The sequence below is a fragment of the Athene noctua genome, chromosome 9 (genome assembly GCF_965140245.1).
Source record: "Athene noctua chromosome 9, bAthNoc1.hap1.1, whole genome shotgun sequence".
Taxonomy (NCBI): domain Eukaryota; kingdom Metazoa; phylum Chordata; class Aves; order Strigiformes; family Strigidae; genus Athene; species Athene noctua.
This window is the reverse complement of record NC_134045.1, coordinates 1,896,177-1,922,781: the sequence shown is the minus strand read 5'-3', so window position 1 is coordinate 1,922,781 and position 26,605 is coordinate 1,896,177. Positions and strand designations below refer to the sequence as shown.

Below are 26,605 nucleotides of genomic sequence, written 5' to 3'. Positions count from 1 at the left end.
TCCGCGGCTGCAGCGGCCGCGGCGCGCTCTCGCTCTCTCTCGCTCTCTCTCTCTCTCTCTCACACACACACACACACAATCACACACACACACACACAATCACACAACTACACAAAGGAGCTCCTGACAGTTAATACTGACACAACATAAAGTGACAGCTATCACCAATACGAGGACTCCGTTAAGAGCACTAAGCCTGTGCCGCATCCCCCTGCCGCTTTTGGCGGGGGGTGCCGAGCGCGCAGTGCCGGGCTCAGCCGCAGGCGGCCGCTCCGCGGGGGGGTCGGGGAGGCCCCGGGCCGCCGCCGCCAGCTCCGAATGTTAAGCATGGAGATCCACACGCTCGGTTTTCCAGGTAGAGCACTGTGCCGGCGTGAATGCTGTTTTTCTCTTAAAAGTGTTAGCCAGTTTTTGTGGGGCCAGTCGATATCCCTGAGCCATCGCCTCCAGTACAGCTGTTGTGGTCTGAGTTTTTGCAGCCCGTTCTTATTAATGCTTTCCTCTAAATCTTTAATAACAGAAAAATGCCGTTCCTCCCAATGTGGCTGATGACCCAGCTCATAGCTCACAGGAGTAAGAATCTTTCTTGCCATGTCCATATTCTGTTGTGCCAAGGTTTTTTCGCCTCACTTTTACCTACGGATCATCCTCAGTTAAGGGAGGACAGAGGACAGATTCTTTTTCAGGATTTACAGTGTCAGGGTCTAAAAGATTATCACACCATTCTGCTTCTTTAAACAATAAATTTGGCTCTTTAAAGTGTCCCTTAGCCTTGCCTAGACTAATCAGCGCAGCTAAGTCTTTTATCAGACCTATTCCTCGCTTTTCTAAAAAGCAAAAAGTTTTTGGGCTACCTCACGTGTAATATTCCTGCCTGGGCAAATTTCCTTAATTTCCTGTCCTGAATCGTGTAGCTTGATGACCTTCTTTAATATCCGATCAAGTAGCTACCGACCAGTGCTGGCTTTTCCTAGGTTTCCCCAAATTCAGCCTTATTCCTGTAATTCCTTGTGTCCTTTCCTGGTTATCCCACTGCGGCCTTTCCGGGGTAGCCCTTCTCGGGTGGCAATATCTCCTGAAGCAGTAATTTGGATCAGCTGCTCCGATGTCAGTCTTACGATCCTGGCGCTTTGGAGATGGCACGCATCTGCTGCTCTTTCTCAGCGATCTTGTCGCCTTCCTGCTCCGAGTCCGTCCGCCGCTTCCCGGGTTCCGCGTTCGGTGCGCCACTTGCGGAGGAAGCAAGCAGCCGATTCAGTGTGAATGACAGAGCAAGCTTCAACTTTATTGAAAGAAATCACCCCTTATATAAGCACTCTACAATAACCATGCATACTACTCGCAAATCTATTGGATACATGTAAAAGGTTACATTATAATATCCCAACGCTTTGTGGCATTTCAGGTATGTCACAACATCCTCTTTCTTCTAACTTGCTTTCTTTCCCAAGGTTGTTTTTTTACCATCAAGGCCATTGTGTACCTCAGTTTCTCTCTTTGTTAACATAACAGTCCTTGTTAGTGTAACTGTACCCTGGGTTTTTTCCTTTGTTTACCTCAGATGGCTGCAGTCAGCTCCTGCACAGACCCATGGCCTTGCTCTCTGCAAGCCGTTCTCCAACACCACGCATCCCTCTGTTTGTTTTTGAGCGATCCAGACCCCTTTTATTGTTCGGTCCATCGTTTTCTCAAAACACTTCCACACAGAGCTTAACATCATTAAAAGATTACAATGACAATCAAAACTGTGATTCCATATAAAACCAAACCGTTTAACCATCTAGTAATTGGTAACCTTTTAGCCGAATCATTATTAAATACTCTTCCTTCTTCAAGATGTAAACTCATTGTGTAAGCATCACTACAAAACCAAGTGTCATTTACTGGTACTGCTGAAGGAGTCATATTTTGCTATCCTAGCTAGACTGTCTGATTATACCAACCATGTGTCAGAGCTGTATAAGGCCGATGCCTCCCAGATCTCCCCTTTCTTGGTTTTGTGGTGGCACCTGCAAGGCTTGTTTGAGAGCTGTATCAATCAGGGCTTAGACAAACTTCAAAACATAGCATACTTAGAATAATTCCACAGAAGGCTAAAAGAATATAGCAGTTACAATTATTAGTTAAAAAGAGTAGGCTAATTTCACTACCCATAATTAAGGGTTATGACTAAATACTACAAAAAATAAACAGTAAGGAAAATACAGAGTAGCACACTTAAATATTAGGTGTACTAACATTCAGATCCGCAATTGCTAGGGAACCCCGAATGCAGTGAGAATTCAGAGTGCCCTTCCTCACAAACTGGAAGTCCTACGTGATGCGTCCATCCGTAGGTGAGGCATCCAACATCGCTGCAAGCAGGTCCGGCCTCTAAATCAACTGGCCAAAATAACTGGCAACTTTCTTTGAGCGGAAACATCTGATTTCATCCTCCTGTTGGGTTCCACCCAGAGCCTGGCCAGCACTCCAGGGGGAAAACCAAGGGAGTTTCTAATAAGGTTAAACACCTGAGTTCTTAATATTGCTAAACAAAGAAAGTTGAATACACACATTCTTACAGCATTTCATCCTTATTAATAACTATATTTCATCTAAACTACATCTTTCACTAGTGACTAGTAAGCCTATATATCTCATTAAGGAGTTGCAATTACTGTTAGCATTTTCTCTTAAAAGAATTGGCAACTGTAGTGTCTGTTATGTAGCAAACATTACCCAGACATTCTGCTTAAATGATCAGTCGAAGAGATTGCAAACAGTTGGTACAGGGGCACCCACAGCACCCACAGCTGGATCCTGAGTGCTGGCTGCCTCTCACCCTCAGGTGTGGTTGCACACACCTTGTCAGTAATCACCAGGGACTGTGACCTGTGGAGACACCAGCATAACCTCTTCCCCAGGTTATTAAAGGAAATGGTCCTTCGCAGTTACCCCTTTCTAGGTTTTTGTTACCACTTGAGCTTTGCTCTGGACTTCTTGTTGATCTGGTATCTGTGATGAGAAATGACACAATATTGGTGGCACCTGTGAGACAGAGGAATGTTTAAAAGGTTCATGACATATAATGCCTTATTTAGCCTTTTGTGAGGTGTAGATTGATACTGTGCATCTCCCCTTTTTTGTTGTTCTAACAGATGCTTTAGCTTTAGTTAGAGTACATTTTACTAGTAGTCAATCATGTCACTTTCTGAGCCCAAAATATTTAAGGAATAGCTGCTGATCCAAATCCTGAGTAATTGCGGCTTTTCGGCATACTATTAGGGGGAGCTGCAGTAAAGTAAGCAAGCTAAACAATTTTTGACCCTTTTGTTACAGAACACAGGGGTTCAGCCCATAATTCTGATTTTCCTCTTCATAACCAGCATCTACAACCCATGTAAGATTGTAGATGACCTTTTGACAATATTTCCGTCAGGCAGATGGTTCAGAGGTGCACTCTCCCCGCAGAGCACGCACCTAAATTCAAGACAACAGTTAACACAGAATGACTGCCTCCTGCTAGAGGAGGTATTTTACCTGTAACACTGAGAACACTGAGCCCAAACAGACAGCAGCACCGATGACTCTCTGCAGCTGGGTCGCGTCTCACACACACGGAACAATTACACAACCACACCAAGAGGCCCCTGACACTTATTACTGACACACATAAAATGACAAGTACTACAATCTTGAGAACATCCTTAATAATATTTAAAGCCGTTGCTGCATGACAGCGTCAGCACCTTCTCTGTGGAAAAACTGCCGCTTTAGTCGGGGGTGGGGGGGGCCGAGTGCGCGGTGCCGGGCTGGGCCGCAGGTGGTCACTCCGCGGCGGGGGGGCTCGGGGGAGCCCCGGGCCGCCGCTGCCAACTCCATACTGCGCCCCGACCGCTGCCAGACCCCGCGGACTCCTCCGATGCCGCCTCATTCCCCTTCTGACGGCATCAGGTGCCCTTCTGGTGTGCTCAGCTCTGGCCGCACAGCTCTCGGTTCAGGCCCCGCTGCCCGCCGCGGACCTGGCGGCGTGACTGGCAAAGTAAACAGGTTTTTTCCTGAGCTAACGCGACGGGAGCCGCTAGGGGCGCAGGCATCGGGGGCGGATTGTCAGAATGAGATGCCGCTGCGATCCCTAAAGTCTCTCGGATTTGTTTCCAGAGTGTGCTGTAGCTGCTCACTTCTTTTGCTGACCTTCCTCCATCACTGATCGAATCCCAAAGCTGTTTCCCTATAGATTCCCAAGTAGATACAAGTCCCTTTTCTAGGCTCCACCTTAAACCTTCCAGAGTGAATACTTTCCCCCTCATAGAGAGGACACACTGGAGGAGTTTCACCACTGCCTGTTCGTCCTTGGCAAGGTAGCCCCATTGCTCCCCAGCTGCCGCCTTTCGTGGGTCTGTTATCTTCAATCTCTCCCTCTGTCTCTCCCTTTTAAAGTTAGAGTGTGCTGCTTCTCACCTTCAGACACCGGGGCAGTGTCTGGGTATGTCGACTGGCTTTCTCCCCCTCAGATTGCACTCCGACGAGTCCTCCTCAGTGAAGACTTTGTGCCAATCCTGAGGCCCCCACCCAGGGACGCCACTCGCGGGAGAGCTGAGCACGCACACGACCAATGGGATCAAGCAATGCCCGTTTATTACAACTAAGAAAGCCCTTTTATAACGTTCTCCCGCACACGTGAGTAACATGCAGTACAAGTCCTCAAGACTGGACAGTTAACTTAGCCCGCGCTTTAAACCTTCTTATGATTGGATAAAAGGTGCCACATCAGCCGTGCCAGGCTGCCTGCCCTGTGGAACCTCCTCTTCCGTCCCAACCCCTGCCGGGGGTTGTTTGTCTCATCGAGTTTCTCCCCCCTCATTCGGGGTCACATCCTTATCGCATTCTTGCTCGGCTGAGGCTCTTACCAGTCTTGTTCTCATACAGGATTGCTCACATGGCCATTCTCTCACAGAAAGCCCTCTAGAATCCCAACAGTACCTGGTATTCCTGGAAACTGACAGCAGTCCAGGAGGCTCTCTAGGTCTTAAAATAGAATAGAATCGTTACAATAGGTGGTACTTGCAAAGTAAGTCCAACAAACATGACTTCTTTTAAGTGCACTCAATTATTCTCCGCTGGATGGTATGAAATCTATTTATTCATACAAGATATTTTATAAATTGAAACATATTTAATGTAGTAATTCTATGTATCTGATGCAATTAATTAAAAAAAAAATCCACACCTTTCAGATAACTCGGCAACATACTTGTTTTGTCCACATAGCTGAATAACTTGGCATGCCAAGGGCTATCTAGTTGTTCTGGAGTGTAAAGGAAGACTCGTTACTATAGGTTTTGTGGGTCTGTAATCAAAGCTTCAGTTACAAAACTTGTATCCTTTTCAGTAACAAGCACCTTTTGTTTGACATACTCTTTTCTCGAGGAATCATTCACCCTTTCTAAACCTCCAAAATAGTAAGAAATACAAAGTCATTTTTATTTCCAGCTCAGTACAGTAACTGCCCTAACTGTAATGCTTGGATCCACTACTCTTGGATCACACTGTTGTGAGTGCCCAATTTTCACTCATCTTTAGAGTCAAAGTTTTTGTATTTAGCTTACGTCTGCCTTGGGTGGGTATGCTTTGTGGTAGAGTACAGTAGAATAACTGTTGTGGCTGTAGTAAGCTAGACTATTCAGTTCATCTCCCTTTGAGTCCAGTGCCATGGGTCTCAGACTGTGGCTTGTGCTGACTGCATAGCGCAACCCAGGGATCAATAAAACACCGCAGGAAATAAACACATTTCTACTAACAGCTGTAGTTAAATATACAGGCAAATGAGTACAACGTTTTTCTGACAAATCCAAAGGTGAGAATGATACCCAGTTTCCCACTGTAATTCAAACACAACAGAATAAATGTGATTGTGTGACCAAAGCTTTTTAACAGGAGTTCACTGGAGGACAGGGACTACTGAGGTCTTGATCAGACAAGAAAGGCCCCGTATCTCTCCTTATGACCATCACAAAAAGCTTCAAGATTCCTTTGATAAAAGTATTTCTGAGCCTCAGTGTAGACCCACTCTCAGTGAAAGCATTTTGTTCTTAGCTTCTATCCTGTTCAGCATACGCTTTTGTTTCAGCTTACTTGTATGCCTTTCATCAACTAATTGAGGGAATCTAGTTAGAATAGGTTGATACTTGGAAGTTAGTTTGCTTGAGCAGGTTGAACTAGATGACCTCAACCAATTTCTTCCAACATGAATTACCTTGTGATACTAACTTTGGTGAAAGAAATCATGGCCCTGTCATCTTATCAGACAGCTCCGATTATTACTTATGCAGTCATTTGCAAGAACAAAAATAGGAACTGTTGCTATTAAAAAAAATCCCAGCAACAAATTGCATTTACTTTCTTCAGTAACATCTGAATGTAAATCACATACAGTTAACTATGCTGACTGAAACCTCTCTCACTGAAAATTAATTCTGAGACCAAAATTCTAACCCAGTTATGTTTTAACTCTGCTAACACAAAAAAAAAAAAAAAAGTGTACAAATGGTAGTTGCTTTGTTACCCCTTACCCACATTTGGCAGTTTGGTTTTAAATCTAGACTTGACAGCTAACAGCATGCTAGAAACAGACCTAACTCGTTAAAATATTATTCAGAAACTTTCACAGCTGCTATGACAGCAGAGAAACACCCAGAAGTCATCTAACCCAACATATTATTTAGTTCAATTTAGAGATGTTACCATCTGCACAGCACTGTTTCTGTTCTACACAGCACTGTTTCTGTTCTACATAGATATGTGCCAGATTCAGCCACACGTCAGTGATATCTGCTGTTGCCTCTCTCACTTGGGCAAAAACTTCATGAGCTTCACAGAAATATCCTTTATGTGCCAAGACAGCTCCTAAGGGGAGAGTAATATTTACAGTGTAAGCTTCCAGGTTCATGTACTATGTACTCTTACCAAAGAAAACAAAATATTGACTGAATGAAGTTCCCCATTAAAAACTAAGTGGCATAAATTGCACATGAAAGCCATTTTTTCCTGTGCTCCACTACATAGCATTCAGGCCCTGCAGAAACAATTCTGTACTAAAGCATGAAACATAAGAATATCATCACCTCTGAAGGAAAATTAGTCTAATATTCACGTATGCCATTAGCAGCATACACATTCGTTGGATCACTTCTGAGTACTTGTGTGTAGATCTCTAATGCACCATCTTGATGACGCTTCTCCCGCAGAATGAAGTACCTCAGTTGATCCCTCATGTCTATAATGGGGTATTAAAAGATCCACCCAGAAGTTTGACAGCCTACAAGATGCCAAACAGGCATCAAGGAAAGGCTCTGAGTAGCTAAGAGCCTGCAAAAGGTAAATAAATAAAACCACACACAGGGCAGACAGACGCCCATTACCTTTTCTCTGTCCCTTGTGGGTTGATGTAGCGTCTGGAACCAGATGTTGCCAAGAGCCAGCATGGCGTAAGTATCATTTTGTGTGGAGGGCTGTTTCAATATCATTTCAAATTCCTTCTGTACTGGACTCCATTCTTGTTTAGCCAGATGAAAATTGCCAATGAGAGACCAAGCATCTGGATGGTCCTAAATAAAAATGCAATTTGCAAAAGTATTATTTTCCCTTGCAAGGTTACTTTTTCAAGAATTAAATGCTGTTTTCTTAACTAGAATTTTAGAAAAGAACAACAAAACACACAGACAGCAGATTGCAGTAGTTTTTTCTTCTTCCCCTAGTTTATGTGAACAAAATCAAAACGTAACAAAAGGAAAACAAAATTTGAAGGTAGTATTTCAAGTGTTTTAACTGTAAACACTTAAAGGGTTACAAACCAGATTTATCCAAAGTACTTCTTTAAACCACTCAGAAGCCTCATAAAAATTCCCTTTATCCCTAGCCATAGCTCCCAAGCGCAAGTAGCCTAAAAATAGAAATGGAAAAGAAAATAAAAATCAGGAAACAGGTTAAAGTTATCTCAAACAAAGAAAATATTGGCCATGCATGAATTTCAAAAGCAGTCTTTTTCTTGGTGTGCCAAGGACAGCAAACGTCGAGACACCATTCATACCCTATTCACCATGAGACACACCCTGTGAAGAGGAATGTCCATCCTCAGTGTTGATACAGAAATCGTAGATTTCTGACAGTTAAAGTAATGTGAATGTTTTTCATTAGTTTCATAACTTAAAGACGACTGAGAAACCTCAAAGAATGGAGGAACTCTCTCTTATCACTTTAAACGGCTCTCCCATCTCCACAGTCTTTAGGAAGAGTATCAGTCAGCAGGCAACAACAGAAAACAAACAGGGAAAAGGCTGTAGATGAGGCTGGGGCATGCTGTGTGCTGCAGCTTGCTGAGCAAGGGCTACCACCCTGCCTTTGCAGAAGATACCACAGGTCAGCTACTTGAGGGCAAGAGGAAAAGCAATGTTTTGCGGAGAAATCACTCTATAACTTCTGGAGTTATAAAGTGGGTATGTTTATTCAGCGCCGGGCGCATGGCGGATCGCTCCACCACCAGCATGCACACCGTTTGCAGCTCCCGTCCGGCTCATACGTTACAGAACAGTGCATGTTCATAGAACGCCTGTACATATACAGAGTCTACCCCGCCTCCCCTCGCTTCTCATGGCAATCAGGTCTCCTCCCCTTGCGCCTGCGCAGTGAGCTCCTTTGGCCTTGTTCGGTGGTCGCAGATTTACGGGCGAGGGTCACATAGATGAAGTATCTCCTCTTCCTCGCTGATGAACTTTTCACCTCATCGTTCTGCGCAGTCTCAGTTGTTTCCCTGGGCCCTGGCCAAACCGCCAGGTCACTTTGTGCTAGAATCCAGGATGATTTGTTGCTGGAACATACAACCCAACATACAAGACCATAAGAAACTTCTCTTTGGGCTAGGGGATAGTCGCCTAGCAACATTATCAGCACCTGGTATGTCTTTTGTGAACAGTCCCATACGCCTCCCCTTGTTTTTGTGCAGGCCTTGCACCATCAATTTAAGATTGTTTAGACTCCCCGTCTCAGCAGAATTGAGGAAGAAAAACAGGATGTGCCATAGAAGCTGTGCTAACACCCTCAACAGCTCTTCTTCCCTGGAGGAGGGCCAAGGTCCAAGATAAAATGATTCTCCCAGAGGGTCTCTACTTCCACCCACACAGGCAGGGTTGCAAAGCCTGGGTGTATCAAGTGGATGGCCTTGATTGCACCCGAGGGCTGAGGTACTAAGGCTTTGTTAGGGGTGGGGCACAAGTAAGCAAAGGCATACAAGTCTAGATAAGCTAATTTTGCTAGATTTTTGGAGTACAGTATGATTTACCAAGAATTAGAAGGCTTAAAGCTGAATATTAGACTATAAGGATGATGCAGGCCTTCAAAAAAGGAAAAGGTAGGGAAATAGCATGTAGGTAAGCCCCAAAACTACTCTGAAAAGAAGCAAAGACAGATACAAGGTGACCTGAAGACACTGTAAATGGGAAGAATTTTTGATATTAAAAGGAGGACTGTGAAACTAAAGTACCAAATGTTTCTTACGATGAGCGTAATTGGGATGGTCTCTTAAAATGTTTTTATAGAGATTTTCTGCTTCATGAAATTCAGACATCGCCTCATAGATTCTGGCAAGGTTATAGTTCGCTGTTACAGTGATAGCGTTGTAGTAATGCTCATCATGTTCAGCTTCTGCTTTTGCACGATCCAGCAATGCCAAAAAGTATTTCTAAAGTATAAAAAGAAAAAAGGAATAAAGCACTCCAGAATATTCTTAAAGGCAACCTTCTAGGTGATCAAGAAACTCAGTTCAAACTTTGAGTACTTACATACCTTTGCTTCTCCTAGGTTTCCCAGCCTGAAGTGCAGGGGTTGCAGGGAGGATCTGAGATTCCTAGGGGTCCCAGGGGTACCTGTCCTCCCCCTGCAGGTGCTGCTGCCCCAGGGGTACCCCGAGAGCCTCAGCCCCGACCCCCTCCAGTACCAGTGCTGGGACGCCGTGGGGGTGGGGGACGGTGCCTCCACATCACTGGGGCCACCCTCACCTGGGTGCTGCAGGGTGAGTTCCCCCAATCCCAAACCCCCCCTTTTCACCCCAAAATGGCCCTTGGTCTCCAGATCGATGTTTGACCACCGAATTCCCCAGTTTTACGCCAGAATTTCTGTTTAACCTGATTCGCGGAAACAGACTACAACTCAGAGAGATTTATAAAGCACCGGTCTGCCGCCGGGGTGCAAGGGGATTTCTCCACAAAGCTTGCACCATAACAGCACATTTTACCTGAAACTTATGGAGTGTGGATATCCATATTCATTGGATTACATAACACAAACATCCGTATGCATAAGTGAGGCTGGGTGAGGTCTAGAGGCTGGTGTCAGCAGCTGATGTTCTCTTTGCACCTGCCCGTTGCCTCCTGGTGGGCGTCTCTGGGGGTCTGTTGGAGGAAGGCTCACAGTCCTTCTCACCTTGTACTTTTCCCCGGAGCATGCGCAGATTCTCTTGACCATTTTCTTGAATAATTAGTGTTTTCCAGCTGGTTTATTCATTCTGTCTTAACTAAGAGAACCAGTGGGACTTCTGTCGTCCGTACATGGCTATCTTTACTCATTGCCAGGACCCGACAAGTTAGAGCACTCCTGTTCCCCAAGGACAAAACCGTAATATTTTGCTGAACACAGCAGTTCTTGGTAGATTTTCACAGTTTTGATGGACACAGTAGTCCTTGGGAAAATTCAGGGCAAGCAAGATTCTTAGTAATATTCAAAAATACTATAAGTAATGCTATAACTTGCTATAAGTAAATAAACTGCTAAGCATTGTGCTATAAGTAAATAAGTCTCAAAGCAAGTAATCATTTCTCTGTATCCATTGAGCCAACTTTATTCCCTTCTTTCTCAGAAGAAAACAAGTACAAACCCTGCTTGGATTAGAGAGGATTATGAGCTGCCTGTTTGGGAGTTCATGATTGGGACTTCATGATGATGCAGCTGGGTAAGTGATCTCACTGCAGTTATTTGGTAGGAAACCTTTTGACAGCATCTAAAAGGCATTGAGTGTTGCAGTCAGTTCCTTCGCTGAACGCTGGAGTTCTTCCTTCATGGGTTAAAACGGGGGAAGGGAACGCTCCCATGGACGGTGTAAGGTGTCTGTGCCAGCACTGCCCTCCTCGCCCTGGGGCCTCACTGCAGCCCTTGTCTTTGCCTTTGCTGCAGCTCCGTGTCCCCTGCAAGACACCAGCTGTGCCCAGTTACTCTGTGGGTTTGATCTGGTGAGTGCAGCGCTTGATGCCAGGACCGATGTTTCTGATGTGCCTGTGTCACCCCCAGGGCTCTGGTCCTGGTGTCCAGAAGCTGGCAGTGCCTGTGCTGGGGCTTTGTGATCTCCTCTCCACGCCCTGGGCTGCCCCACATGTGTCCTCTTGGAGTCAGAAACGCAGGCAGCCAGCAGAGAGCCAAGTGTGACCTGTGGCTTCAATGATGGCTTCAAGCTGAGCTTACTGGTGACAGCTGGATATTGTGCAGGAAAGCAGAGGGAGGTCATGGGGCAGGGAGAGTGTTGGCAAGGGAAGAGGGACTTGTGGGTCCCTGAGGGAGCAGAGGTGGCTATGTCCCAGCCCAGGAATGGAGAGGGGGCAGCGATATAAACCCCATAGCTCCTCCGAGTGCATGGTCCTGAGCATGGCGGGTGGTGTGAATTTCAGCTCCTGGGCTCTCTTTTTGAAAGCGTGGGTGTTCCCTGGGGGCGATGGCTGATGCTTCATTTTGTGGCTGGCTTGAAAGTCTTCTTGGAACCGATGAGGCCGGTGATTGCGAAGGAGCCTGGAGGAGACTTGGTCCTCCTGCACTTCCCTGTCTCAGCTGCACCCATGTACCTGGGCAGGGAGCTCCATGAGAGAGGGGTCTATCTGAGGACTTTTCCATCTCCAGGCATGGTGAGGCCCAGGAGTGGGTCAGAGAGTGGAACGGGGTCAGCGAGGGACTGTCTGTAGCCGCTGCTGCGAGCCGGGGTGACGCACCCGGGGCTGCGGCTGTGCTGGAGCCGGGCGGTGTGCTGGAGGCGGTCTCAGGGCCTGCTGGCTGTGCTCACTGCGGGCTTTGGGCACTGAGCATCCCTGTGCCCTCTGCCCCCATGTCACAGAGCTGCCCCCCCAGCCCCCACCCCCCATCCCTGCCGTTGCCATGGTGGTGTTGGGGCTGGCTGTGATGCCCAGTTGCCCTGGCAACGGGGGCAACAGCCAGTCTGGCAGTGGGGATACCAGCCAGTCTGGCAGTGGGGATCCTCCCGTGAGTGTGTCCCCACAGCCCCCGCGGAGTGAGAGAGGTGAGGGATGCTGCGGGGCGGTGTCTGCGTCCCCTCCACGGCCAAAAGCCGGAGGGTGGCTCTGGGTGCCGGTGCTGCCCGGGTGGCTCAGCTGCGGGCGGGGCGGCTTGGGAGCTTGGCGGAGCAGGGACCGGGGCTGCGGGGGAGCTCGGGGAGGCACTGACACCCCCTGCCCCACGCCGCGGGGCTGGGGTCATCCCTTGTGCGAGAGGGGGGTACCTGGGGCAGGGGAGTGCCCGGGGCAGGGGCCCTCGGTCCTGCATTTGAAATCCGTAGGTGATTTTCTGAGCAGCAGCTCCTGCGTACATCCAGGGAAAGGACCGGTGGGCTTGGCAGTGCTGGGTCTACAGCTGCCCTCGATGATCTTAAAGGTCTTTTCCAGCTTAAACGGTTCTTTGAACTGTGGTCCGGATGCCAGAAAAAGAGTAAATAAAAAGGGAGATGCAAAGTTGCCAAGCCAGAATAGCAGAGATCGGATGCTGGGAAGGGGAAAATGGGACTGTAAAGACTTAAGGCAGGAGCCACAGCAGTAAATGATAGTATGTGGATCTGGGGAATCTCCATCAGGCTCCTGGAAGGGACCCTTGGTGCATCTCACTGTCAGCTGACAGCTGAAGTTCATGAAAACAAATAGTTGTGGCTCTTGGGACTGCACCCACAGCTAAAGTCTGTTTTGGCTCAGGGAGTTTTTTTATGGAGTTTGACTTCTATGAATCTTAACTCTGCCACTTACATATGGTCTAATCACGAAACAGTGTGAGGCAGCCTTATGTTCTCCACTTAGGAAGGATGCCACAGCCTGGAGACACAGGTGTATCCTTTGGGTCTGCCGTGAATGGGATTCTGGATTTTTAAAGTCTCACTGTTACTCCTTCCAGATTTTCCTAGTCGTGGCCACTGGCAAGATTCATCAGTCCATGGGATCCCCCAAAATGGCTGATGGACTCCAGAGAAAGGCGGCAGTACGCTGTTATCCGAAGCTGGTCAGAGAGGCAGAGCGGCGTGTGCCTGTAAGTACCTGCTGGGGGCCGGGTAGGAGCTGGGCTAAGGCTCCTTAGGGAAGCTGCCCCTGCCCCTCCTCTGCCTTCCCCTCGCGTTGTCAGGCGCTGTGGAGCCAGGCACCACTCCCCACCTCTTTGCTGCCGTACTTCTGTTGGAGGGGGCTGTCATGGTGCAGGGGGGGTGGGCTGTATTGCTTCAGGGAAAGTCCAGGGTCTTGCCTGAAGGTGCCAGTGGAGCCGAGATAAAGGAATGTACTGGGCCTTGCACGGGAACAGCTGAAGCACAAATGTGCTGCCTTCCGTCCTCTTTGCTGTGTGGGCAGTAACATCTCCTGTCACAGGGGCATACCTGCCAGTGCTGCCCTGGCCACACCGCTGGGCTGCTGGGCATGTGGTGGGCTGCTCAAACCGCCTGGAGTCTTGAGAGGACACGGCTGTCCCAGATAGAATAGCTTCCAAAAGAGTTGTTTTATGGCATCTCGTGTCCTGTGTGGAGCACTGATGCAGCCCTGCAAACAGCAGTGGGGATTCAGGGCGATTCCTCCTTGCCACCCACAACTGTCCCGTTTGCTGGCTGGAGCTCCCTTCACTGGAGGTGACCCAGTGCTGAGGCTCTGTCAAGGAGACATCTCTGTATCCTCCTGTGGAGGGGTCTGTGAGGCCAGAACAGAGAGGAAGCAAGTGCTGATGGAAAAGAAATAACTAAAACTTGGACCCATCCCTCTCCACCTCTGTCTTGGCACAACACTGCTCTTCTGCTTTCCTCTGACTCACCCAGCAGTGCCATCTCCACCTGCGAGTTGGTGTGAGCACTGTGCAAGGGTGGAGTTAGGGGATTTCTGATAACTCCTCCCCGCTCTCTTCAAAGGTCTCTGGCTCAATCCAGCAAAACTCAAGAGGGGACAAATACCCAAAAAGCAGAAATCCCCAAACATGTCACATCACCTCATGAAGGAGATGCTAAAGGGACAGAGCCACTTGCTTGGAGCGTGTGTATTCAGCTCTATATCATTAACTTACTGATGTTAAATATTTCAGCAGGTAATTTACAGGACTTCCAGGACTATCCTAGTGGCTGTGATCACAAATTATTGATCAGTGGTACTTGAACACAAAAATCCTTCCTGCAGAAAAGAAAAAAAAGTAAATCCTTTCTGCTGGTGTTTTGCATTTCAGCTGACTCCCTCTGCCTTCCTGAAGGAGATGTCTCTTACCACCCAGCAGAGGCTGGCCAGCACCCGGGAGATGAGGCGGCCCCGGATTACCCAGCTTCTAGACATGGGAGAAGCCTCCCATCACAAGGTAACCTTTTCCTGCCCTTTTCCGTGCTGTTTGATGTGACATTTGAAGAGGGTGTGTGTTTGTGACAGGCGTGCCTCTGGCTCATCTGAATACCTCAGCGCCTAGGGCCTGTTGTCTTTTCAAACTGCTGGTGGTGGTGGAGTTCCTTCTGCTGGGGAAAGGTAGAACGTTTTTCCTTGGTGAGAGGTTGGAAGTCCTGATCTGTGCTAAATCAATATAAATAACCTCTGCTGAAGTTGGTGGGTTTTGCTGGAGTTTAGCTGATACTGGGGGAAGGCAGGGGCAGGCCACAAGGGCCCGAGCTTCCCATTTTCCATCCTCCTGGTGAAATAGCCACCTCGTGCTTTGGTGTAGTCACTGTCAAATGCTTGGGGTCATGGGACTCCTTTGACGGTGGCAGCATTGGCCTTTGAAGGCTGAGGGCCTATAGTGATTACTTGTTTTGCTTTGTTAAAAAGATTTAACAAAACCAAGTGCATTAATGTTTTGGGTTGGAACAATGTGTGGGACCTTTACAGGGTGTGAGATTTTGCAGGCTGCCAGATATACAGATATCTCCTGTAAATTCTTGGGTTTTGCTTGCTCCATGAGTGCTGGTGGCTCTTCAGGAAGGGCTCTGGAGCTGTGTGACCACGTCAGCACAGGGCTCTGCTGGCAGTAAGCGCTGCCTTGCCTTCTGGAGAAGGAAACCTGGAGGAACACCTACCAAAAGAGCTTCTTAGCTTGAGCCTGCTTAGTGTGGTCCAGACACTTTTGATCAGCTCAGAACAGAGGTGGGGGGCTGTTTCCCTAGCGTGAGCTGTGCGGATGTACTCACCGAGAGACTGTACTCCACTGGAGATCGGTGTAGGATTCTGTCGTGAATCTTTCTGCCAGCAGCTGACCCTCCTCTCACCGCTCTGTCTTGCCTCTCCAGTTCTCAGCAGTTGACCTGGACCAGAGCTTGTTTCAGCCTTTTCCTTCAGAGGTGGTATTTCAGAACTACGTCCCCTTCGAGGTCTATGAAGTGCCACTGATTCTGAGGAACACTGACAAGGTAAGTGCTGGGATGCAGAGGTTTAACACTGTGCTGGGAGAGCCGTGTAATTCCTGTGGTTTACAGCGTAACAAGTTATCTGCTGCAGCACGACACATCCAGAATAACATGTCTCACCACCTTTATTTTGCAAGACGGTGGAAGTCTTCCCATGCTGGGAATCCTCCCCCTGATTTTGGCCACGCATTGGTGGTATCTAACGCAAAGGAGCTTTTCTAGTCAGCGTCCTTCCCCTTGAAAGCCCTGCATTGATGGGGATGTTGGGGGTTGTAAAGTTGTTACCTTCTCTCCTGCTTTCCCTCGAGTGAGCACCATGTGCTGGTGGCTCCCTGGTTAGTCTCGGTTTCTGGCAGGGCACCTCTGCCTCTCGCAGCCTGTTCAGCTGCCTCTGTGCAGCTCGCTGTCAAAGCCCAGGGCTTGAGCCTTCTCCACTTCATGCTGGAGGAGGTTATGGTTAGTGGCATTAGCACTCCAGGAAGGGTGTTTTGAAGCAGCAGGGGAAACGGACTGATCCAGCAGAAGCGGTGGGAGGCCTTCCAGCGTCACTTTAGGCTCCTGCTAAGCTTAATGCAGTTCTGCTCAGTTTTCTCTTAGCAGCGTGGCTCTCTGCTTTCCCTTTGGAGAACCGCAGCACATCCAGAGTAATATTCTCTTGAAGGTCTCCACCTTTACTTGAAAAAATTGTGATCATTTTGAGATTTCCCAGAAAAGTTGAGAAGGGAGAAGTTGAAAAATGTCAGCCATGTTGTTGCACTATAAGGAGGAAAATTTGAATTTCAGCAGGGGAAATGTTTGCTTGAATGAGGCACGTTCCAAGAGCAGCTAGTGGGAAAAGACAGGAGAGAGGAAAGGAGCTGAGTGGGAAAGTGCTCTGGGAGAGAGCATCGTACACACAAGGGTTTCTCTTGACACGTAAGAGTAAGTGTGCTGGAAGCAGAGAAAGTTCCGAAAAAGAAAGGTGTAATTAAAGATACTGTTCTGTAATGAAGAAGAAGATGTGTATGTGAGAGGAGGGCAAGATGGGCAGATGGAAGTGTACGTGAGAGCACGTGAATTAATCCCCCTCCAAATCTACCGGTCTTGTTGGAAAAAAAACAAGGGGACAAAAAAATCTGTCAGGGCATGTTGCAGGTGGGGGAACAGCAAGAGAAGTCAAAGTATATTCTGAGGTAACGGGTTTTGACAGGGACATGGTTGAAAATGGAAGACCCTTTGGCAAAGACAGTTTCAGGGTGGTCCCTCAGTTATTCCTGGAGAGTCCTGCCCCATTCCTTGCCTGGTTTAGCTTGGGAGTACTGGAAAGAGCAGCGTGGGTGCCCCTGTCCAAGGGACACCCTTCATGGGGTCCACACTGATTCTGGGCACTCTTTGCTGTAGGTATCCTCTTTCCTAGTTTAAATGTGCCTCAGTTTCTCTTGGTTCCTATGGCTCTGCTTTGTTCCCATTAAGTTTTTGGGCTTCAGCTGCTCCGTTATCCAGATGGCACTTCAAAATATTTGTCGTTGCCAAGTACCAGCCAACAGGCAAACAGTCAATTTGCTCTGTTCATGCTTCCTCAAGTGGAAAACAACATCTGCATCCGCATTTCTGCTATTCCCAGTAAAAGATAATAAACTTGTGCAGCTGTACCTTGTGATTTGTATGCCGTGTAAAGGGGAGGCAATGCGTGAGCTGTTGATTTTTTCCAAAAGGAATTAGTTTTGAAGCTAGTAAGTCCTCAGCCATTGGACAGCTCTGGTGGAAAAGCAAGATCAGCTTTAAGGGAAATCCTTGGCATATTAAAGTACACAAACATAGAGATAATAATCCCAAGAGAGGTGCTTATATTCTAATTTTGTTGGCTTTTGGTGATGTCCAGCAACACTGTACTCTGTCTCAAAGTTTTCTCACCAGTTTCACAGATCCCTCCAAATCACGCTGACCTGTACTGCATGGTCGCCTGAGGTTGTCTGATCCATAAAAATCCAGCTAACAGCAAAGTGTATATTCCAGATAGAGGCTCTGTAGTCATTCAAATAGAGAAGTGCTCTGCTGTATAGTTACTGCTCTTCCCTGTGTGTTGTAAAATTGCTTTTCTGTCTTCAGGCTGCTCCTCACCACTCTCAGCGATGTTCTCGGTGGCTTTTGCTGAAGGTCTTAGCTCATCTCCCAAGGGTCTCGGTGACCAAAATGTTTGTCTGCAGTGTAAAATGTTCTCCTGGGTCTTGCTGTCCCAGGGCACTGCTGGGAGCAAAGGGTGTTTGGAGACGTCAGGACTGCCTTGGCCATGGGTTATCGGGCTCGAGCGGGTGGTGAAGAATGAACCTCCATTTTGCCCAGGCCTCACATGGGTTATTTATCAGTGAAGCTGCTTGTCAGTCAAAATTGCCTGTTTTAGACTTTCTGAGATGAGATTTGGTGCTCAGGCGTTGACATCAGTGTGCTAGAAAACACCTCTTTGCTGTGTCTGTGCTTGTGGTATCCCAGAGGGCAGAAACCTGCAGCAGGGTACCTGCCTGGACTCCTGGGTGTGGGGAGGAGTGCCCAGAAATCTGCCTTGCCTGCACTGGCAGCTGCCTGGCTACAGGCACCAGGCAGCAAGAGCCTCCAGAGAGCCGAGAGTGGCTTTTAACAAAGAAACCACACCGTGAGTCAGTGCTGGTCACGTATCTCAAGGCAGAAAATGCCTCTGAAGGCCATAATTGATAGGCCCAGCCTGGGGGGCTGTGTGGCTTTCCATCATTTTGGCAAGTTGACCGCTCTCATCTTCTGCATCAGCCTTTCCTTGTAGTGTATTTTGCTTCTCCCTTGCTTCTTTACAGCCCGCTCTAAGTTCCCTTAAGCCATCTCCTTGTTTCTTGTCTCGTTGTCTTCCTATGTTCCTCCTTTTGCTCTCCAGGTTTCCTTTTATTCCCAGTAAGGCCACAGTGTCTGTGGTCTCCTCTTGCTAGTCTGCCTGCGTGACTGTAGCAGTGCAGCTTGACTGCCCCACTCAAACCCAGTATGTTAGAAGTGAATTTCTTCCTCCCCCCAGTATAGCAGGTACTGTTTTGCCTTTGGGTATTTCATCCCCCTCCAGAGGCGTGACTGCTTGGGTGTGTGCAGGCAGAAGCCCGCAGGTTCTTTGGGCTGGTTGATATGCTATTGTGCCCTGGCAGAATGGATTCCATCCCGGTGTATTCCTCTGTAAGGAACTGAAGGCATTGATGCCTCAAACATTCATCGACACAGAAAACCTCCAGGACCAGCTGTGGCCTTTGGATTAGTCTAAGGAATGTCACCTGAGGGAGCGGGAGTGTATGGAAGGCTGCACCCCCCCACTCCCTTGTAGTTGTGTTGACAAATGCCTTATGTGGACCTCAGAGGGGGGGAAACTGAGTGAAACCAAAAGTTTCCCCTCGAGCACCAAGACCGCTCATCACTGGCTGCACTGTGTAAGCCCGGTACTGTGTGGCTCCATTGTGTCAGCCAGACACCATGCTGGCCTTGCTAACGGCCTCGTGCCGTCGCCATTGAAGAGGCGGCAAGGCCTGACAAGAGGTGAGCATTTCTGCCCCAGAAGCAGAAGTGTGCTAACCAGCTGGTAAGATGAACTGAAAAGGGGACAGAAACTTTGTTGCATCTGCACCCACCAGCCAAGATGATCGGACCTGAGACAGTGCTGGATCCAGGGGTGCTGATCCGGATTGCTCTCCCTCTCCGTCTCCCTCTCCCTTTGTAAGACACCACATTGCTTATTATCCTTTTCCAAGTTTAAATTGTTTTCTACCGCAAGTAAAACATTTTAACCGGTCGCTTGGTGTCGTTTCACCTTAATTTAACCCAAGGGGATCACAGAACTGTTGCGACTCTCTGGGCTTCCAGTCTGGGTTGTGACAACCTCAAGAGTTAGAAGTGCTTTGGAAAAGTGGTTAAGGAGGGATGTCCCCAGGGCACGGCCAGGTATTTTCTCCTCATGTGTCCGTATGAGTGGCAAAATCATAGTTTCCTGTCTTCCCTGCAGGTTCCTCGGCTGGTGAAGGTTGTCTTGGAGCCGTCGCCTTACTTCAAGTTGACCAGCCCCAGTGGTGTGTGCTGTAAAGTAGCACCTGGCATGCGCTCAACTTTCCGCATCCTGTTCACCCCGGAGGAGAACAAGGTGAGGCTGGAGGTCCAGAGAGGTTGGTGCCTTCAGTGTAAGCTGAACCTGCTGGGCTGGATTCAGAACAGGGCATCTGCTGTGGGTTTTGAGGACTGTCCTGGTTCCAGTGGGGTTGTCCTGGATCTAGAACCAGGGGAAACTCCTTCCCCATGGGGAAGATTATGCTCTCATAGGCTGGAGGCTCTTACATGTTTCAGATCACTTTTGTCCTTCAGCGATGGAACATTTAATGTCATGTCTGCTGGTTTGAGAGATAAGAGAGTCTGCCGTCTGTAGTGGGGCGGCCTCCCAAGGGGTTGGTTTCTGGTATCTGTCCACTGCTGTGTGATTATGGGTTTGCTCCACTAACGGTAGATACAGAGGTGTGTTTAAAAGTGACTTGTTACTTGGAGGACCTAAAGTGAGCCTGATCAGAGTGAGGACTGCCACCCGTGGAAACTGGAGTCACCTTAATTCCTCGCGTGTTGGCCACGGTAGCGAGACAGTAGAACATTATGTCTGAAGTCATGGCGGATTTTACGCACTGGTTATAGCCCACAGCCTGCTGTGGGGTCTGCTCCAGGCTGTGGTCGGGCAGTCTGCAGCTGGTCTGTTAGGATGCTGTTAGCTGCTGCAGCAGGGACTGACGGGCTGTGCTTTCCCTCCCTGCGCTTCCTTGAGTGTTCCTGAGGGAAGATGCATGTGGAACTATAGGAAAATGGCAGGGTGGGGTATTGATGTTTGACCATCTCATCCCAACAGTAGGGGTTTAATTATTGTGGAAAATACTAGAGGAACAAACAGATCTAGAGAGCTTTTCTGTTTCCCATCGGGCAGCCACTTCCCTGCCTCACCCTGGACTGGAGCAAAGATGGTGCTTTTCCATCCCCTCTGTTTTCAAGCCTTGCAGCTGGGCTTCCCTGAGGACACTTGTCTGTCTGCGATGCAGCTGGGAGGCTGGGGCAGAGGGAGCGCTGTGCAGGTGGCAGGGAGCCAGCCTGGCACAGGCACACTGAGCTCTAGATGTCCCTAACTCGGCAGGAGGTTGTTGGGCTGCAGGTGGCTTTGAGACATCTGCCTGAACGAGCACATAGGGGAATAAACGGGCAGGTACAAGCTGCAGGCAGACACGTTACCCAGAGCCTGCGCTGTGGCCGTCACGCGTGTTACTGTGGCTGCTCTGTCAGCTGGCACCTCTTCCATGCCAAACGCGCCGTGCCTTTGCTTAGAGGTTTGCACATCAGTGCTGTGGCCCTGGCAGGTCTGATTCTCAGTGCTGTGATGTGAAGGGTCAATGCTGTTATCTGGAGGCTTGTTAGTGCAGAAGAATTTAATACCTGGCATGGACAGGAGGAAGCACTGCAGGGAAACAAGGACAGGCAGGCTGAGTCCTTTCACCACCGTCCTGCTACCTCTTAGCACTGTCCTTCGCATGGCTTTGTTGGAGAGACGAGGCTAGGGGACAGCTTTGAGTCAGTAGATGTTTCTGCACCGGGCCAGCGGTGCAAGAACTCTTTGGGCCTACCTGCTTTTCATCTTTCACTTGCTACTTAGATATAATTTAACACTTTGTCCTATCCTCAAACGGCACGGATATAGAAAACTGAAGAGAAAATGCCCTGTGGTCCCTAGCTCCCCATGCTTGTGTAAGAATGTGTTCCTTTGGAGGGATGAGAAATTATTTCACATCATTAGGGTTAAAATTTTGTTGTCCTAGGGCAGTTCTCCAAACTACTCAAGTGACACAAGAGCTTAATCTCATTGAGGTAGGCTTTGCAAAGTACACCGGTGCCTTCAAACTCTGATTTATTCATATTAATTAGTGTACTTTTGGGAGGTGGCAGAGGTATATTGGTGCCCGTGAAGGGCAAAGTGCTGCTCTTCGAGTTTAGAGAGGCAGCAGAGCAACACGTGAACATCACCACAAGTGGGGTGAGAGAACCCTCAGAACCCCCATGTCCAATACTTTGTCCCTTGTCTTGCCCTTGAACTGGCGAGTGTATGGAGCAGGGAGCTCTGCCAGCAGAGCTTCAGCGACACTCCGGTGGTTTCTGGTGCACTGGGGGTTGTGCAGGGCATGGGGAGAGGGATGCCTGCTGCTCAGTGAGGAGCACGTGGGGATTTATACAGCTGAATCAGAATTTTGTACAAATTGAGCATTTTGTCTCGTACTTGATGGAGTGTGGGGCCAGCGAAGCACCAGAGTGCCGTAGCTCAGCTAGAAACGGGTCAACAGTGCAGTCAGGAGGTGCACGGCGCCTTGAAAACCCCTCAGCAAAGAGGCTTTGGGAAATGGTTCTGCAGAGCCGCCTGCACTGGGCTGGCAGTGGCTTGCACGCAGAACACCTGTGTGTTAGTTGTGGAAGGCTGACGAGCGCTGCCTTTGAAGAGGCTCTGCCCCTCTGCTGCTCCATCACCTGCAGGGAGGGTGGATAACCCCGTGAGCTGGGACGCAGGTACAAACTCCTCTGCCAGGGCTGGGCACTCCTGCTGTGGAGTTGGTTTGAATCTGTTCTTCCCCGGGGTAAGTCTGACTTCAGCAAAGTCACCCCTGATTGAAGGGAGTAAAATTGTGGCTAAGCCCTAAATAAAAGGACCATGTGAGTTGTTAGTGGCTGAAATGCCACGTGCCATATAGCGCTTGCTTGAAAAATGAGCAATTTCCTATTGTCTTGCAGTCATTTGGGAATGTGCCACAGGATGGGACTGTCAGAAGGTAAATAAAGAGCTGGCATGTCTCTGTTTATTGGCACTCTCCTTAGAAATAAGAAATATTAATTTTTCTGTGGGTCAGCATTTCCAGGTAGTTACTCTTGCTGCTTCTGTTGTACACATTTCGGGTTTAGGGCTTCAGCTGCACGGTGTGGCTGTTCTCGTGCCACCCTGTGTTCGGGTGTCCTTGCGTTATGGTCTGACAGTCTCTGCCTAATTGGAAAGCATCGTGGAACTGACTGGCAATAGACAGAAATACCTACCTTTGTGTGTGTCCTTTGGCTTATTAATAGATTATCTTAAAGGAAGAAGGAAGCAAGAAGCATATGAATACATAGCACAGCTTATTCTGTTTTGTCCTCTCGCTCTTTTTGCTGTAGCAATACAATATATTCAAGCAATACACGTTCAGTCTGTAAGGTTTGCCAAATTCACTACTGTTGCTCAGTGGAGACTGAATTAATGCTCGTTAATGTAAATTATGACAGGCTGATGAGTTATTGCATTACTGAAATCAGAATTCAGTCGGGCGCTGTTAGATGTTTGGTAGCACACTGAAGCTATTCCAAGTATCCTTTTAAGATGACTTTTGAGGGGAGGAAAGGGGCAGAAAATCAAGGCAAATGGCCCTGTGCAAAATGAACCTGGAGCCAAGTGATGAATTTCAAAGCCTGCTGTGAATTGGTGGCTGAGGAAGGCAGGAGAAGGGCCACCCTTTCTCATGGGAAGCTGTCTTCATCCTCCAGTCTCTCCTCTCTTAATGGCCCTTCTTTTCCAGCCTTTATGATATCCTGGTTTCAGCCGGGAGCTTTCCCTGCTTGACTTGCTACGTTACTTTGTGCTACAAGGATCTCTTCTTCGCAGTTGTCTGATGCAATGAGTTCAGTGAGGTATTTAGGGTTGGTTTCACAGCAAAACCGCCCCCTGCGTTTGCTGGTGTGCTGGGCAGTGAAGGTTGCTGTCACTGTGACAGTAATTAACGTTAACCTGAGCTTGCAAAGAGCCTGAACTGACACCTCTGAGACACAAGCAGTTCTTTAATTTCACTGGGTGAAATTCAAATGCCAGTGGTGATACTTCAGAGGCCTGAGCTTGTAACTTATTGCTTCTCGAAGGTGAATAGGAGAAGAGGAACCATCGTACAGTGACAGGTGTTTTCCTTGAAACTGGGAGAGGAGTTGTATGAAGGATGAAGTTGTATTTTCATGAAAATCTGTAGACTGAAGCTGGTGGGTCTAAAAAGAAACTTTAAAGTGTGGAAGCGATGCAACCCCTCTCTCACCCAGGCATGTTTGTTTAGAAACCTGGATTGAAACCGTCTAAGGGTTTGCAGTTGCAAAGTAAAACAAGGCTGTGAATTGGTTCCAGCTGTACCCGTAGACTGTAAGTAAATGCCTAGCAGAGCTGGTAAGGCAGGGCAGTGCTGCAGTGGAGATCTGCAGCCCCCATCTCCTCCCACGGGAGGGTTATTCAGCTTGCAGATGCTCACAGGACTGTGGGTCCACAGCGGCCTGCACAGCCAGCTTCTGCCTGGCACCCCTCTTCCCTTGGCTTTCCCCCGGTTTGGCCTGAGGCTTTGTTCAGCTTGGTGCAAGGTCCCATTCTGGTGGGTCACGGAGCGTGGCTGAAGGTCAGGGCACTCTGAAGAGCTGAGTCCAGCCTTGTACAGGATGCAGCGTCCCAGGGCGTCCCTGGAGAGGGGGCTCGGCACGCAACGTGCCTGTGCGTGAATGGCGAGAGGCAGTTTGCTCTCTCAAGGTCATGGTTGTCTCTGAGGCCAAATCCTTGTTGCTTTAGCCTTGCCTTCATGTACCTGAGATTAGGCACAGGAAGAACTCTTAAAGTCTAGTGTAGAGCTGGAATAGGCTGCGGAGGGCAGGGGTGGAATTGTTAGTGCTTTTAAGTACTTGTCAGACATCTTGCAGGAGTAGATTGGGTGTAGAGCTGAGCCAGTTCTGCGGTTGGGAGATGGATCAGATAGCTTTTTAAGGGTGTGTGACCCCAGCCTTGTCCCTATATTGCTCTGGGAAAGGGTAGGAATTACACACTTACCCTAAACTCACCTGACATTAAAACAATTCCCATGTCCAGCTTGTTAAATATTTCACCAAAGACTGAGTGTTGGTCGTGCACGTGGCAAAGTCCTTTTGAAAAGGCACCTGAGCATCCCCTCCCTGGCCAGCATCAGTGAGGTCACTGTGTTGCTGGGATTGGAGTTAGTACTGTGGCACAGTGGGTGCTTAGTGGAGCCTTTGATCATCTGCGGTGGGGATGATCACGGGTTCTTGTTACTGCTGTAATCCCTTCCATGAAATTGCTCTATGTTGGTGCCTCTGAATCAAAGTATCAGAAAATTTCGTCAGGTTCTGCCAGCTTGCTGTGAAAGCAGGTGAATCCATGGGATTGTTTCTTCTTTGCAAGTTAGCAGCCTTGTTCAAGTCACACTAAAGGAATGAAAGGTCCCTAAGGTAAAAAGCCCTTTGACGTTACTGGATGCTACTGTTAGAGTCATAGAAACCAGCAGTTTTTCTTCTGCCATGGGATGGTACAAAATGCACTGTGCTGAGATTGTTTCTTTCCCTGCAGGATTATTTCCACCAGCTCACCTGCATCACAGAACGGGAAAAGTTTATTGTGCCAATCCGAGCTGTAGGTGCCCGAGCTATCCTGGACTTCCCTGACCAGCTGAACTTCTCCGTCTGTCCAGTCAAGTACAGCTCCCAGAAAACTCTGCTGGTTCGCAACATGGGTAACCGGGAGGCTCGCTACCGCATCAGCACTGAGAGGTAAAGGAGCTCATCTTCTTTGTGCAAAACACTGTTGCATGATAACACGGTTGGTAACAACAAGGAACCAGAGCATCTGAGCTGCTGTGTTGTGGCTGTAGCTGGAAACGGGCAGGACACGTGGGTTTTGCTGTTGCTTATAGTGTTTTAAGTATGATGGAACCTGTGATAAAAGTCTGCGTGCTGCAGCGAGGTTTTGTACTGCAGTGGTGTCTCCAACAGAGCATCTCGCAAGACCGATTCCATTAGACTGAAAGAGCACATGAAGGAAGGCAGCCTGGCTGCCCTTGGGCTGTGTAAGATGCTGCGTGGCAGGCGACAGCTCTAGGAGCTCGGTTCCTGTAGACCGAACACAGTGTTAAGAGATGGGCAAGCTGTGAGCTGGTGAGAGAGACATTTACAAATTTACCAGCAGCTGTGTCTTTATATGCAAGTGCCATTAGAAATCGTAGATCAAAGCAATTGGTATTGAGGCCCTGACACAGGCCAGGAACTTTGTTTTCCAGTGGGTTTGGTCTGGTCCGTGGGACCAAATATTAAGTAGAATGAGCTTTTAGGTGGAGATGAGCAGACACTGGCTTAAAAACTGCACCACAGCCCCAAAGCAGCATGCTAATGAGGGCACAGGCAAAAGATGCAGCAAGTGTCTGGTGCATGGGTTGGGGGCCTTTTCTTCTAGAGCTTTATCTCTCCCAGATTTCCTGGAGAGTGCTCCAATCTGTAAGTATCCAGCTTGCAACCTCCTGATCCCGAGTGCCTTCTGAAGTGGTTCCATACCAGTGTCGGCCAAAGACACCCATGCTCTGGGAGGCTGCAAGCACATGGTGTTCCGGTGGTCCCGAATCAAATGCCTGACATGAGCTGTGTTGTGGACAGCCTGTCCTGCTCCTTCTGGTCTCAGAAGACAGCCCCCGGTTTCCCAGTTGGCTGAATGGGAGAGGGTGATGCAGCTGCAGGGAAACTGGTTCAGTTGGCTGGTAATTCGTGGTGAGTTGCTTGGTCCCGGAGGCCTTGGTGTAGGAGCTGAGGTCAAGAATGCAGCAAAGACCAGCGGTCTGACTTGGTGCACCTGAGCTGCTTCAACTTCTTCTCCAGGAAAACAGGGCTCAAAAGGCCAGTCTTTACTTTTCTCTTGTGAAACATGAGGGTTCAAGAGGAGCTTCCACCAAACCCTGGCAAGGCTATTTAAGCAGGCTTCTAGGATGCTGTTTAAGGAGGCTGCTTCTTTTCCCTGTGGAAACACGTAGGCGGGAACTTGTAAATCACTGCACAGTTTTCCTCTGGGATTTCCAGATCTAGCTGTTGCCACCAAAATAAATACTCAGTAAAATCTCAGTAATCATCTTTTTGCAATGGACT

At 48.5% G+C, this 26,605-nt stretch overlaps 1 protein-coding gene across 1 annotated transcript in view; it reads left to right on the top strand.

The window, feature by feature from the left end:
- Positions 1–11,783: 11,783 nt before the first annotated feature.
- Positions 11,784–26,605, top strand: part of LOC141963909 (hydrocephalus-inducing protein homolog) — a 126,207-nt gene continuing 111,385 nt past the window's right edge. Inside the window, 6 exon segments of the mRNA XM_074913645.1 lie at positions 11,784–11,921; positions 13,189–13,320; positions 14,488–14,613; positions 15,530–15,649; positions 19,632–19,766; positions 25,047–25,246. Coding sequence (XP_074769746.1) covers positions 11,784–11,921; positions 13,189–13,320; positions 14,488–14,613; positions 15,530–15,649; positions 19,632–19,766; positions 25,047–25,246 — 851 coding nt within the window.